At 37.3% G+C, this 13,680-nt stretch overlaps 1 protein-coding gene across 1 annotated transcript in view; it reads right to left on the minus strand.

The window, feature by feature from the left end:
• Window positions 1-841: 841 nt before the first annotated feature.
• Window positions 842-13,680, minus strand: part of PAWR (pro-apoptotic WT1 regulator) — a 103,341-nt gene continuing 90,502 nt past the window's right edge. Inside the window, exons 5-7 of the mRNA XM_035901680.1 lie at window positions 7,103-7,250; window positions 5,636-5,740; window positions 842-928 (exon numbers count right to left, since the gene is read on the minus strand). Coding sequence (XP_035757573.1) covers window positions 842-928; window positions 5,636-5,740; window positions 7,103-7,250 — 340 coding nt within the window. The remainder of the gene's footprint in view (window positions 929-5,635; window positions 5,741-7,102; window positions 7,251-13,680) is intronic.

The following is a 13,680-nucleotide window of genomic DNA, read 5'->3' on the forward strand; positions in this document are numbered from 1 at the left end:
AAAATGAAAGCTCCAGGCTTTGAATTCTTCACACAGCAAACAAACTTACTGTCTGTTAGCAAACTTGCATTTCATTGCTAAAGCAAAAGCTTTAAAATAAACTGCAGTGCACAACTTCAATATGATTCTAAGAACTCATTAATGCTGATACCACAGGTTATTTATTGTTTTTTGGTTTTGGTTTTTTTTGTTGGTTTTTTTTGTTTGTTTGTTTTTTTAATAAAACCTCCCCCTCCTGCCAGAATACTGTTATACAGGGAAAAAAAAAACGCTACTCTCTACTACTCTAAGTCTTTCAGATATGGTAAAAAACCTTCAAGATACAAGAGTTTTAGAGCAAGTAATCAGTCTGCAAAATGCTATACATCAGTAATAAGGCATCCACTTTACAGCTGTTTAAACAAAAAAGGCAATATTTCCCAAAATATATATTTTGGATCTGTGTAAACAAAGCTTATATGTATTGCTTCCATTCATTTCAAAAATATACACCCACATGGACTGAAAGTGATCTCGGTGCTATGAATTATGAATTTTAAATTACTGTAATTTATCCAGATGTAATCTGAAGATACAAAGCCCAAATATTTTTGAACTTAATACTTTGAAATATGTCAAAAATGTAATTATGTGAAAAGAAAGCAAAAATATACCCCCAAATTTGATGCCATTTCATTGAATGAAGAAGAAAGTACTATGAAAAATAAACATTCATCTGTTTTCCTAACAATAAATATAAAGACAGTTATTATAACATACTGCAACACATGAAGTATTACTATATTGACCTTAACGTTCAATCAGTAGTTTTTAAATCTTTCCTCATTGAGGCCTGAATCTTCTACCTTGTTAGCTGTCCAACAACTTTTAAGAGGGTTTTGTTTTCTTGCTTCAATTGTTCATTTTCATCTTCTATATCATCTAGGTCCTGTGAAAGGAAAAAGAAAAATAAACATTTCTCAGGACATAAATACAAACTCTCAATTTGTAGCAACAGGACTTTAGCATCTTAGCTCAGAAATGAGAAAGTTGCAGTCGGGAAGAATTAGTGTCACAGTAATTAAATCTGTTAAACCGGCCTTTTTCCAAGTGTTACTGTAACGACAAAACATTATTATTGTATTCCCATGTACAAATACCTTTAAACTGAAACATGTAATCAAAACTAAAGCAAAAAAAATTAATGCAAGAAACAAAAATAGGATGGGTTGGCATACAGAGAGAGTGTATTAGTCAGCTATTGCCTCTGCTCCCCAAACTGTGCTTGTCTGCAACTGTTCCACTCACGTATACACACCACTGATCATTACTGCAACACCTCCTTTGTGTTTTAAATTAAGTATCAAAATTTTCAGAAAAAGTACTGCTTGCGAGTTTTTTAAATTTTCTGTGAAAAAAAGGCATTTTGTAACTTCTGTCTAAACTGCTACTGAAAGAACTGACAGCATACACATTATTAATGGGTGCTTAAAATACATTGCTCCCACCCCAAATGTTCATCCCTCTTCCACCACCTACTATATTTACCTAGTTTCCATTTCACTTCTTTACTTCCTACCAAGTCTTTTCAAGCCTTTAAAGTGAAAACCAGTGAACTCGGCTGTTTAATGTAAGCATTACTTTGGTAAAAATAATTTTACTGTACAAAAAACACATGGAAGAAACAGAGTAAGAACAAAAAAATGAAGAAACAGAAGAGTGACCTCAAGGACAGTGCTTTAAGGAGGAATATGAAAGGCAGGCAAAGGAGGAAGAACCAAGATTCTCATTAGAGATCTTAGATGCCTTTTGATTGAAGTCTGCAAAACCCTACTGCTGCCATGCTAGATTAAACATGGAACAGTCACAGAGAAAAGATTTTCTCTCACTTGTTCCTTTTAGTTGTTAAGTGGCGTTTGACATACGGGGCCTATTTTCTTCTTTCTTTTTAGTGGGGTCATTGCAGAAGCGCATGCTAGAGATGTTGTGTTTAATTGGTATCATGATTTTTAAAAGCCTCTTCAGTTTGCCAAGCCAAAATCCGTACTGCAATACCTTCACAATTACTTTATTGTTTTTGTAATGTGAAATTGGTAGCAGAAATTCCTCTTTGCCTCACAGAAGTAATGCTTCAACACAGTACAAATGACTTCCAGGAACAGCATTTGACCACTCCAATGTAACAGATACAAATGACTTAAACATCTAAACATGGGAAGTTTTGATGGATAGCTACTACAAATATAGTGTACTATGTAATTGTAAGAAACACACTTGTTTTCTCTCTTGTGCAGTTCAGATCAATAATCAGACAGAAGGAACAACACTTTTTCAATAAAATGATTTTTTTTTTTAGTTCAGTATACAGAACATTGTGTTTGAACTTATTGTTAACCTAGCCATCAGATGTGTCAATTAGAGGTTACCTAAAAGCCTTCTGTTTAAAATACCTGGAATTGAAATAAAATATTAAAAGTTTGTGAAATATTTATGTTGCAAAAATAACATTCCAAAGATTACTAAAAGTAAGAGTTTCTTGAACATGAGCCAGGAAAAATAACTATTGCAGTTTAAGTATCTACAGAAACAATGGACCAAGAGATGCAGCTGGGTTTTGCCTCTCTGAAGTTTGAAGTTTGAATTTTAAAGTACAACACTAATGCACACTTATTAGTAAAAAAGATGCAACAGCAGGAAAGCTTGGACTTCACATACCAAAGGAACCAATAACTACACAACTGACACTAATTGGATTGTAAATCCTCACTGACAGACTCTCTCCAAACACACATTTAACTACAATGACATCTTAGTGAGGCCAGAGATGACCACGTGTAAACTACTCGACAGTTGAACTTAACCTACAAATATTTAAATGCCTTGAGATGCCTTTCCCTTCAGACATTCGAGGTTTTTATGAAGCAATTACCCCTTTCTTATAAAAAAAACGTGGCAGACATAGTTTTACTGGCTAATATACTGGAGTGAAAGAATGTCATTTATGGCAGAAAGCCTCTTCTGTTCCTCAGTATAAATGCAGCTCATGTTCTTTAAGTACCTTTGTGATGTATTGATGGATCTCAGTAAAATTATATCGTTAATATTAAATAAATATATTTACTTAAATGAGAAAAAGTCTGCCAAGAAGTTTTTGGGATTCTTGGAAAAACAGTTTTTCAAGTGTAACACAAGATCTTTGCCAATGAAGGATGCATCCATGGTTATGAATTGACTGAAACTTCTAGAAAGAGCATTTCTTTAAATATGAGAGCAGAGCAGTCAGAAAGCTATGCGATAAAATGGCATTTTAGAAAGTTATTTAGGCTCTTTGGCTTGAAATTCTTTCCATGTCTGTGCAACCTAACATGCAATAACTGCACATTTTGATTAATAGAAAAGATGGAGAAATACCATGAATGCATAGATGGCCAAATTTAAAGACCCCTATTTAGGTTACCTACGAGCAAAACCTTTTAAAGAAATCTCTGCATAAGCTCACTAAGTAAAGTTTAGTCCTCAGGACATCCTTTTATCTGATCAGAAGGCTGAAGGTCACAACTGTTCTTCCTGGTGCCAGGTCTACAGTGTATCGTCCATGAAGAACAGAGTGCTGGCTCTGGTGATCTCAGTTACGATAATAAACCTTAGGCAAATACGACTGCACTTTTAACTTCAATAACATTCTATCATGGGAATAATGCAATATTTCTGTAGCTTTTCTTAATATTCTAAAGCTTTCCTCTTTCTAAATCCACATAGATAGCCAATATAGAAGCAGTCATAAATCCAAGAGCTATTAAAAAACAAGTTAAACTGCATTTGTTTTAATGGAAGTATCACTTGAGACATGGGTTCAAACTTTTGTGAGATGATAAATTATTAAGCCGGTCATAAAATCAAAAGGCACCTATTTCATCATTAAGAAAATCCCAAGGGATGAAAACATAAATAACTTGCACTGTAATTAAGCTAGCAGACAATGTTATAGGTATGATAAATGCTGACCTGATGGAAGAATAAAATAAGAAAACATTCTCTTCTGCATTTGAGAGAGGCTACCTAGGGAGCATCAGTAAGATGGCTTTGTATACCTCATGGAACAGTACAATTTTAGTCATTATATAATAAAGAGATTTTGGGAAGGACTATATTCTGTTTTATGTTTTATTTCCACACAACAAGCAGAAATAGCCATCATACTTCAACACAGGCAAGGTACATGCACTGCTTGACTTCACTGCAAATGTTCAAGGATGGCTTCTAGACACTGGATGGACTTAATTTAGAATACGGTATTTCAAATATAGCAGAAAAAAAAAACATTGGTTCTGTAACAGCAAACCTTGCAAACAATCATGGTCCTAAAACACAAGCTTTCAATGATTTAGGGTCTTTTGATTTGTTCTTTCTGACCTCTGAGTCAGGAAGTCAGGTGTGACAAGCAGTATTAAGTAGCTTTGCCATCCATTATGTAGAAGGAATGAACACTTGCCTTTACTGCCATAAGGTCATCAACTTAGATGTGACAGATTCTTTGCTGGATGGAAGAATGGCATAAAGACCAATTCTCCAATTAAAATAGAAATCTCTCCAAAACAAACAATACTTCATTTATCCTACAAATTAATTCCCAACTTTCTTTATAAAAAAAGTAAAAGATATCTGTTTCAGAATAATCTCAGCTGCTTTGGTCCTCTAGTTTAGTTTGCAAACTTCTGTTGTCCACCTTTGTAACAAATGAACAGTGCAAAATTAAAGTTTGCCACTGTGCACATAGAGTTATTGCCAGACTGACCAAAGCCAGTTCTCAAATTTTTTTCTGAATTTTTATGGGAATGTCTGCACTGGACCATTAGAAGCATATTTCCCCAGTACATCCATGCTCTGCACCTCAGCCAGGAACTTCAAGAGGAGGTCACTAATCCATTTTTTGAAAGCGTTCCAGTCTGCCCTTAAAACTGGGACTTGTTAAAATTGGTATCTTCTACCAACTTTAAAACTCCCCATCCTGTCCCATTCCCAAGCATGTCTCACTCTTCTACCCCTCTTCTCCTGCCTACACACCTTGCCTGAGGGATGCTAGCCTGAATCTCCTGTCCCCTGTCTTGTTCTGCCTTTACCTGGGTATCAACAATAAAAAGTGTATGTGTCAGAATATAAAGCACTTACTCCCAAATCCTTCTAAGATCATCTAAACTATTATAAGTAAACAAAAGCTGAATAAATTTAGAATTACTTTGACTAATACAAGTCGTGGGTAACAATTTATTGAGAAAACTGTCAAAACCCCAACTTAATTACTTCCTGGTATGCTGCATAATGAATTTGGAAAGAAGATGCAGTAAAGAACTCCTGCTCTTATAACCTTGTTCTACAAACACTCATAGCAACAGGAAATTCAGGTACTCCAATAACATACAACTTATGGAAGTTAATCTTGACAAACACAAATCACCTGGAAAAAATGTAACTTATTGAAATGCCTGTTGAGAAGTCACACAAATGCAAAAAAAAAAACCAAACCCCAAACAAACCCCAAGCTTAATTCTTCTTCTGACCTTGCACGGTGGATATGGGTGCCCAAAGAAGAGCACAGAGAATGCAGAGACTTTTACCCCCTCTTTATATAGCACTATATAAGAAAGTATGTGCTTACTCTGTTTAATAAATCAATTTCTTCCTTCAGCTTTCCAATTAGTTCCTCCTTGTCCTGTGTCATCTTCATTAATCTTGCATTTTCCTGTCTCTCCTTTGCAAGTTCCTAAAACCAGAATATGCAAGGAAGTTTGAAATGTAATTTTTGGTTTTAAGAGACAGTTTTAAATTATTACTATTTAAAACAAACAAACAAATAAGAAAAACCCACACACACTTACCTATAATTCCTTTTCTGCAACAAGACAAACCCACGTCTTCAAGCCCTTACATTTCCAGATGCCAAAGAATCACATCTAAGAAAATATTTTACCCACAGCAAACCTGTGCGGTATCTGATTCCAGAGATTATGTTTTAATTAATATTTAACTTAATGAACCCAAAATTGGATAGGGGCCTAAACCAGAAGTAAATAAATGTAAAGCATCAGCTTCCAAATTTGTTATATGGGGAAGGTTATTCCTTCTTTCCTTTTTCTTTTTTTTTTGTTTTGTTTTTTGGTTTTTTTTTTGGTTAGTTGGTTGGGTTTTGTTTTGGGGGGAATTTATTCTACCATTAACAAGGAAGGAAGTCTCACTGTTAGATCTGTGGGCCTGAATGTGAGAAAAAAATGAAAATGTCCATTAGGAATTCAATAAATTAGGGTTCAGGATACTGAAAGAAAGCCCTTAAATTTTCCTATTTTCTGTGTTACTGGCAGTTAAATTATTTCAGAAGGAAGCTGATTTGGAAGGTAGGATTACGGTGTACTTCACTCAAATCAGGCTTCCCCAAGTCTTGGGGCGGGGGGGCGAAGCAATTTCTACAAAATATGCTTTATTTTCATCCTTTCCAGAAAAGATCTATTCAAATTGTGTTTACTTAGTAACTTTCATCCCTACAAATTCAAGAGTATTTGGCAAGTTACCCACAAAAATTCACTTCAGAGGAAGACAGAGAAGCCAGTAATAGATGGCACAGATTACATGATTTAGCATAATACTGTTTTAGGCGAAAATCTCAGCTTTAACATTACTACATTTCCCCAAAATGTAATAAGTAACAAACAACTGGATAGCAATTAAATTTTATATTTCAGTACATTAAAAAAAAAAAATCCAAAACAAGAAGTAGATCAGAAGCAGGCTTGCTAATTTTCTGAACAGTCAATGAGCTCCTCCTTCCCCCAGGTTATTTGCCCTGTGTTGGTGCGTCACGAGGTACATGAGAAATACACAGAGCACTGCTGGCTCTCCAAGTGTATGATCTTTACCTCAGCTATTTCTCACTTACATACGAAATGAAAACTAAGTATCTGTGATTGGAAAGTTCTTGGTCAGTCTGACTCTTTATCCATTTTTACAGACACAACTATCTGTACTTCAAGCATTTAGCATCATTTCTATGTATTTTACTTGTAAGTTTCCCCATGGAATTACAAAGGTACTTTATTTCAGATGTATACCATGCACGTTAGCTGGTACTTACCCTTTCAAGTTCCTCAATCCTCTTTTCCAAAGCACTACTTGGTACAGAACTGCCAGAAGAATTTGCATCCCTGCTGTATCTGCTGTAAGTTGTCCTGTCTGGTCGGGAATATCTATTTGGAGCGTCATCTTCTGGTGCATTAGCTGTGCTACAAAGGCAAAGAGCAAAGCAGATAACTATTTACATATATAAGAAAACAGAAGTCATAGAAGTAATAAGAATTGCTTTCCAAAGCACTCAATAGGTCAGTCTAATAAACTGCAGAGGACTTATTGCACCGCTCATGTTGCTGAGGACTCACTAAATTCACTGCCTCAGGGAGTTGAATACTTGGATAATGCAGCTCTCATCACAGAAAATCAACTTTAAACACATGCTTATCCTATCTTAAAATATTTAGAAGTTTTATGAACTGTGCACATTAAAAAACCAAGCTAAACAATTTTGTTTTAAAAAGTAAAGTACCACTATGGAGTTTAAACCAAGCATCTTTTTAAGTAGATGAAAACATAAAGGATAAAAAACAAGTACGTGTCCAAAACTTAAGAAGCTTACAGGCATCAACTGACTTCAGGAACTATGGATATGGCCTGTAAGGAACTGGAAAGCAAACCAAAGTGAGACATTGATGAGGCCCAACATATTAATTTTTATGCCATTTCCAAATATTTTGTTTCAGAACTTGGATACATGCCAGTTTGTCATAGCTCAGCTGGTAGGCACTCGCTCATTAACTGGTGGTATTTTTTTTGCTTTAGATCATGTGTCTGTTGGTTAAAAATCACTGCAATGGAATCTTAACAGATAAGCACTGCAAATGCACATGAACTAGTTATAAAAAAGCTTATGGGTTCTCCATCGTGATTGCTATGTACAAAAACCAGTGCTATTTTAAAAATACATCTATTACAAGTCAAGCATTTTCAAAGTCACAAATTAACAGCTTTCTTCCCATAGCTATTTTCTTCCTAATACCAATGTTATTTACCTTCAATGTAGAATCTAATGAATAATTAAGAGCAGCAGAACAGAGTGCCCTGGGACCAGGCAGAGAGATACAATCTTTCACTCCCCAGTCCACCAAAACCACACTTGTTTGACTTTGAAAATTTACAGCTAGAGAGCCAAAGATAGACAAAAACCCTTGTTCAGTCTTCACCAGAACTCAAATGTAGACACTCAAAAGCCATCTGGACATGGTCCTGGGCAACTGGCTCCAGGTGGCCCTGCTTGAGCAGGGGCGTTGGACCAGGTGCCCTCTCCACAGGTCCCTTCCAACATCAACCAGTCTGTGATTCTGTGAAATCACACAGCTGCAACATGCACACAGTGGTTTTCCAGAGCACTTAGGGAAAAGAATGAAAAGCACTGTGAATATCCCTACAACATTTCTTTTAAAATACAGAAGAGTGTATGATTAATGTGTTCATTTAACAGTTTTGCATTTCATAACTCTAGAAAACCCCTGCTGACAATGTGCAAATCTAGATGGATACAGCGCAAATCAAAAGCAGGAGCATCTGGCAAAGGGATGTCTTTTCATGGATGTAAACAGCTTTTTGCTCCAGTATGTGTGAAGTTTCCAAGGCACACTGACACAATTGTAAGGAATTTTGTAGCTTAATGTTATTACCATATTTAGCACTGTTTATTCTTCATCTAGAAGATTTTTTCTAAAACATTTCTAGGACCGGATATGCATGTTGCAACACAACGCAAGAGAAATATTTTAGCTTAACTCTATAAATTCTAAATCATTTAGCTTTCTGAAGGATCTATTGTTTCATGCTGTTAATGTCACGAGGACAGATCACACAAAAAAGGATCAATTTTTCATCACTCAAAAATTAACCCTTTTGCCAGGGTACTGGAGTATCTCAACTTCGCTCCAGTGAGCGATACCTGCAGATGCTCCTAAAGGAATGAATACCTAGATAGGAAGGGTTTCATTAATACTAAAAATTAAGACTTTTCCTGTATTTTCCCTGAAACTCACACTCAAAAACTTCCTCATCTATTCCATTGAGGAGCACTACTGAACACATTCCTTTTCAGTATCAGCAAGTACAAAGGACATATCATGATGACTTCTAGGAAATGGGATTTAAAAAAAAAACATTTAAGGAGGCATTAGTCCGTATCCTAACACAAGAAATGTGACAGACACAAAGTTCATTATTTTGGCTGTTATAACCAATGTCCAGTATGCAGCAACAGCAAAAAAGGTACCATCTAAGACACAGTAGACATGTTTTTCACACAGCATGGAGTTGAAGTCTTCAGATACAATATCACTTTGCGAGCCTTAAACAAGAAAACTTTATCTAGAATAACAATATCACTGAACTTGGTGTCTATGCTTTACTAAGCCAAAATACCTATCAACCAGCCCCAACAAAGACAGCTCTCATGGAAATAAACCTGTATATTTTTTTATATGTATGTATAAAACCTCTTTTATATTTATAAATATGTAACAATACTACTACTACTATTACTACTACTAATAACAACGATAATCTGTCCAAACTGAAGAGCTCTGTATACTACTAAGAAAACAAATTGGGTTTATGCCTTCTTTTGGGGAAGGGGGGTAAAAGTGCATGCACGTGACAGCAGAACCCCATTTAGTTTGAGACTGATAATGAAACCTCGCTTCCTCTGCTTTCTAACTGAATAAAGGTTTACAAATGCTTGCAACTTGGAAGTTGCTGGAATCTTACAAAAGGTGTGAAAGAAAAGAAAGCCTATGGTCAGTAGATGTACCTTGGGTAAAAGTGGTCATTAGCAGCAGAAGAAAAATGATAGAGGTCTGGCAAGTTGAAAAAATTTAGAGTCACCACTCAAGAATGCAATTCAAAACGTATTCCACTTGTTAGCATTCAAGTAACTTACGCACATAGACTGTTTCAACACTTGCAGTTGAAACATCTAGCCACAGCCTATGGCTACAGGAAACAGTGGGTTTTTAAATTATTTTTCAGGAGAGTCTGAGACTGTATTTGTAGCCCTGTGTACACTAGATTAGAGTGCCCACCCAGAGAGCAGCAAATGAGAATGCATCTGGATGGAGACATCCCCCACTGCTGCTTCAAAAGGGCATGTTCAACAAGATGTTTACAAAAATTCAACTTGTTGTTCCACCAGCTTAGTTTCAATTAGCCACTACCAATACCTCATTTTAAATGTCCATTCCTGTACTAAAATGCTGAAAACAGAAAACACTAGCAACCGAAGAAGACTTGCTTTTGAAAAGTTTTTTCTGGCTGTACTTAAATAAAAATCATAAAGCAAAATCAACCCACATCACAGTTTGACTACTCTTGCACAGAAACAAAAGGGTTGTTTCTGAATGATGTTCTAGTAATTTCCTTTAATTTAAAATAAAATCAGTTATTCGCAAAGGGGCAGGTTTAACAGCAGTATTACAGAAAGGTGGAATAAATCTTGCTCCTTCCAATGCTTCTTTGGTTCTTTCAATGTTTTCCTGAAGCACTGTCCAAATTGCAATTTCATCTAATTAAAATCACCCAGTCAAAATGAGATTTCACAGATTTCAACTACGACACAATTTATTTTCGTCACCAAAATCTTGTATCTATACTTGATTTGGAAACTCCTCATTACGTCACTGAAATCCAGGCAGTTGCTAACAGCTTCTTTGGAAAAATGAGCAAAAGACAGTATTTCCAAATCAGCCACCCTGGACTTCTGCTACGTTGAACTGCTTAAGCCAAGTCCATGGCTTTCAGAGCTGAGCTAAGGAAAAGCAGTCTTGTCTTCTCTACAGCTGTATGTTCCTAGCCTCCTCCATTTTACCTGGCTCTGGCCTTCAGGTGACTGAGTAGGAACCATCAAAGGAGCTGATGCAGCAATCCCAGCCAAGAAAGCAACCAGCTTTCAGCCACAGCGGCTCCCCTGAAGCATCACCCTGTCCAGTTGCATGAGCACTGGCACAAGGGAGAGTGAGGAACTGCACCCAGCTCAACTTAGACCATCCAAAACTTCTGCAGAAGTAAACCCTAAGTGTTTCTGCCTTCTCATAACAACAGCACGGGCTGAAAGGGGGACACAAAAGTCAAGAAAAACACCTTGAGTGACCCTTGTCTATTTTAAGCGTTTGTATCTGTACAGCAGTGGTCCTAATGTAACAAGCCGGATCAGACAGCATGTCAACAGCCAACCCTTGCTGCAGAACTCCCAAACACAGGCAAGTAGGCAAGTCTGGGCATAGTGTTATGAAACAGGATTTTGCAGCTGTACTTTTTTGAATTAGTGAGACCAAGGTTAGTACGATGGAATGCAAATTGTTATAGTTTAAGCTTTGTAGCAATCTAAAAACACTGAGCATGAGAATTTCAGCAGGGCTTTAACATTTCCTTCACATCACTTCTAATGAGTGCTCTGAAGCACTGGCTGCTTCTCTTCTTGTGATTTCCTAAAGCAGAGACCTGAAAATAAGACCTGAATCAGAAAAATCATGAGACCTGAAATCAGAACACCATTCTTACTAATGGTAGCGCAAAACCTGGTAACAGAAGTTTGGAATGGCCAAGATGAGGCATATGACATGAAGAAAAGATTAAGGAGAAGTGAAAGATGAGGAAGTTGATATGGGCTATTACCACTGAAGGATACCTACACATTTTAATCACATGAAGCTCACAGTTCGGACAGATGGCTGTTCACAACTCCCAAATATGCTCATGAACATGTCCTGTGGCTTTCATATCAACATGACCTTGAAGGTTCTGGTCATGCTTTTAATAGATCCTACAGTACCACTCCAGATCACAACAGAACCATCACTTTCTTTTGAAAATATCTTACGTGGTTTATCATGCAAGTACAGAGGAACCCCTACACAAACGTTTGGGGTACAAGTATGAAAATTCTTAAAGTAAATTCAGAAGACTACAATTATAGATTCAAATCCTCATCCCAAACTTTTATTTACTTTACTGCATAAGGACACAGGCTCAGTTTGTCCAAGTCAGCCAGAACAGAAGTGGAATGACACAACAGCAGCCAGCAGAGTTCATTTGTAAACATGTCTTCCAGTCAATGGGCACTCGGTCAAATGGGTTTCTCAGCAATGTCATATAAATGTTTAAGAATGATTGCTGCATCCATATAAGGCAAAGTAGCTAGTGTGGCTGATTGAATAGGTAGTAAAATCTGTGCAATTGCTTGAGCCCTGGAACTTATCGAGAGAACAGCAATTCCTGGAACAGGGAGTCTATAACAAGAGCCCAAGAATTTAGGCAAACATTATCTTTTCACTTTTGCTGTCGTATGCCTGTAAAGCTTACAGTCTCTTTTCCCCACCCACAAAGTACTGACCACCAATGGGATCTCAAAGTGGTTGTCCCTATGTGAGAACATGCTTTGTTCTCAACTTGCTTTGAAAACCTAAGGGAGTACACACACAACTGTTAAAAGCACATGAAGCTGAACATATCTGAGCCTTCAAGCAGCTTATGGTCTCAATTCAGCCTTTTGACATTCACATTCCAGTACCAGGTGTAATCACAGAACAGCATTTTCTGTTTCCAAATGACTTCTGCTGTATGTGGGACACAAGTGAGGTCTATACCACAGAGAATGAGAATTACTGTAGAGGAAGCTGGTTTTTTCTAGAACCTTCCCTTATTGCAGCTGTTTGAAGGGACAAACCAGCCAAACATTGCCAGAACAGAAGAGGACTCTGGTCCCAATTCCTTCCTTACGCGTTCATGGGAGAAAGTGAAGCCACTGGGGACCATACTCTGCTCACCTGAAAAATTACTTGGGAGGAGGGTAGAAATTTTCAAATATAGAGGAAAATCAATAGTACTCTTAGCTCTAATCACAGTGGGTATTAAGTCTCTATCTATAAAGTATTCGAGATTATATACCTCATTAAGCTACACTTCGACTAAAACCCTCTTAGTACTTGTGAGCACCAGGCACTGTGCTGGCCTCACAGGAAAATTATACTTTCGTTTTCAACATGAGGTTTGAAGACTGCAATGAGTAAGATAGATAGCAACATACATGACAAAATATTGAACAGCAGCTCACAGCAAGTCAGATTCCTGAATGTGATCATAGAATCATAGAATCACTTTGGTTGGAAAAGACTTTTAAGATCATCAAGTCCAACCTTTAACCTAACCCTGACATCCCACCACTAAACCATGTCCCTAAGCACCTCATCTATCCTTCTTTTAAATATCTCCAGGGATGGGGACTCGACCACCTCCCTGGGCAGCCCATTCCAGAGCCTGACAACCCTTTTGGTGAAGAAGTTTTTCGTAATGTCTAGCCTAAACCTCCCCTGGCGCAACTTGAGGCCATTCCCCCTCGTCCTATCATCTGTTACCAGGGAGAAGAGGCTGACCCCCACCTCACTACAGCCTCCTTTCAGGTAGTTACAGAGGGCCATCAGGTCTCCCCTCAGCCTCCTCTTCTCCAGACTAAATAACCCCAGTTCCCTCAGCCGCTCCTCATAAGCCTTGTGCTCTAGACCCCTCACCAGCTTGGTTGCTCTCCTCTGGACATGTTCCAGCAATGCAACATCTTTCTTGTAGCGAGGG

Source organism: Egretta garzetta, unplaced genomic scaffold (genome assembly GCF_000687185.1).
Source record: "Egretta garzetta isolate BGI_Z169 unplaced genomic scaffold, ASM68718v1 scaffold68, whole genome shotgun sequence".
NCBI lineage: Eukaryota > Metazoa > Chordata > Aves > Pelecaniformes > Ardeidae > Egretta > Egretta garzetta.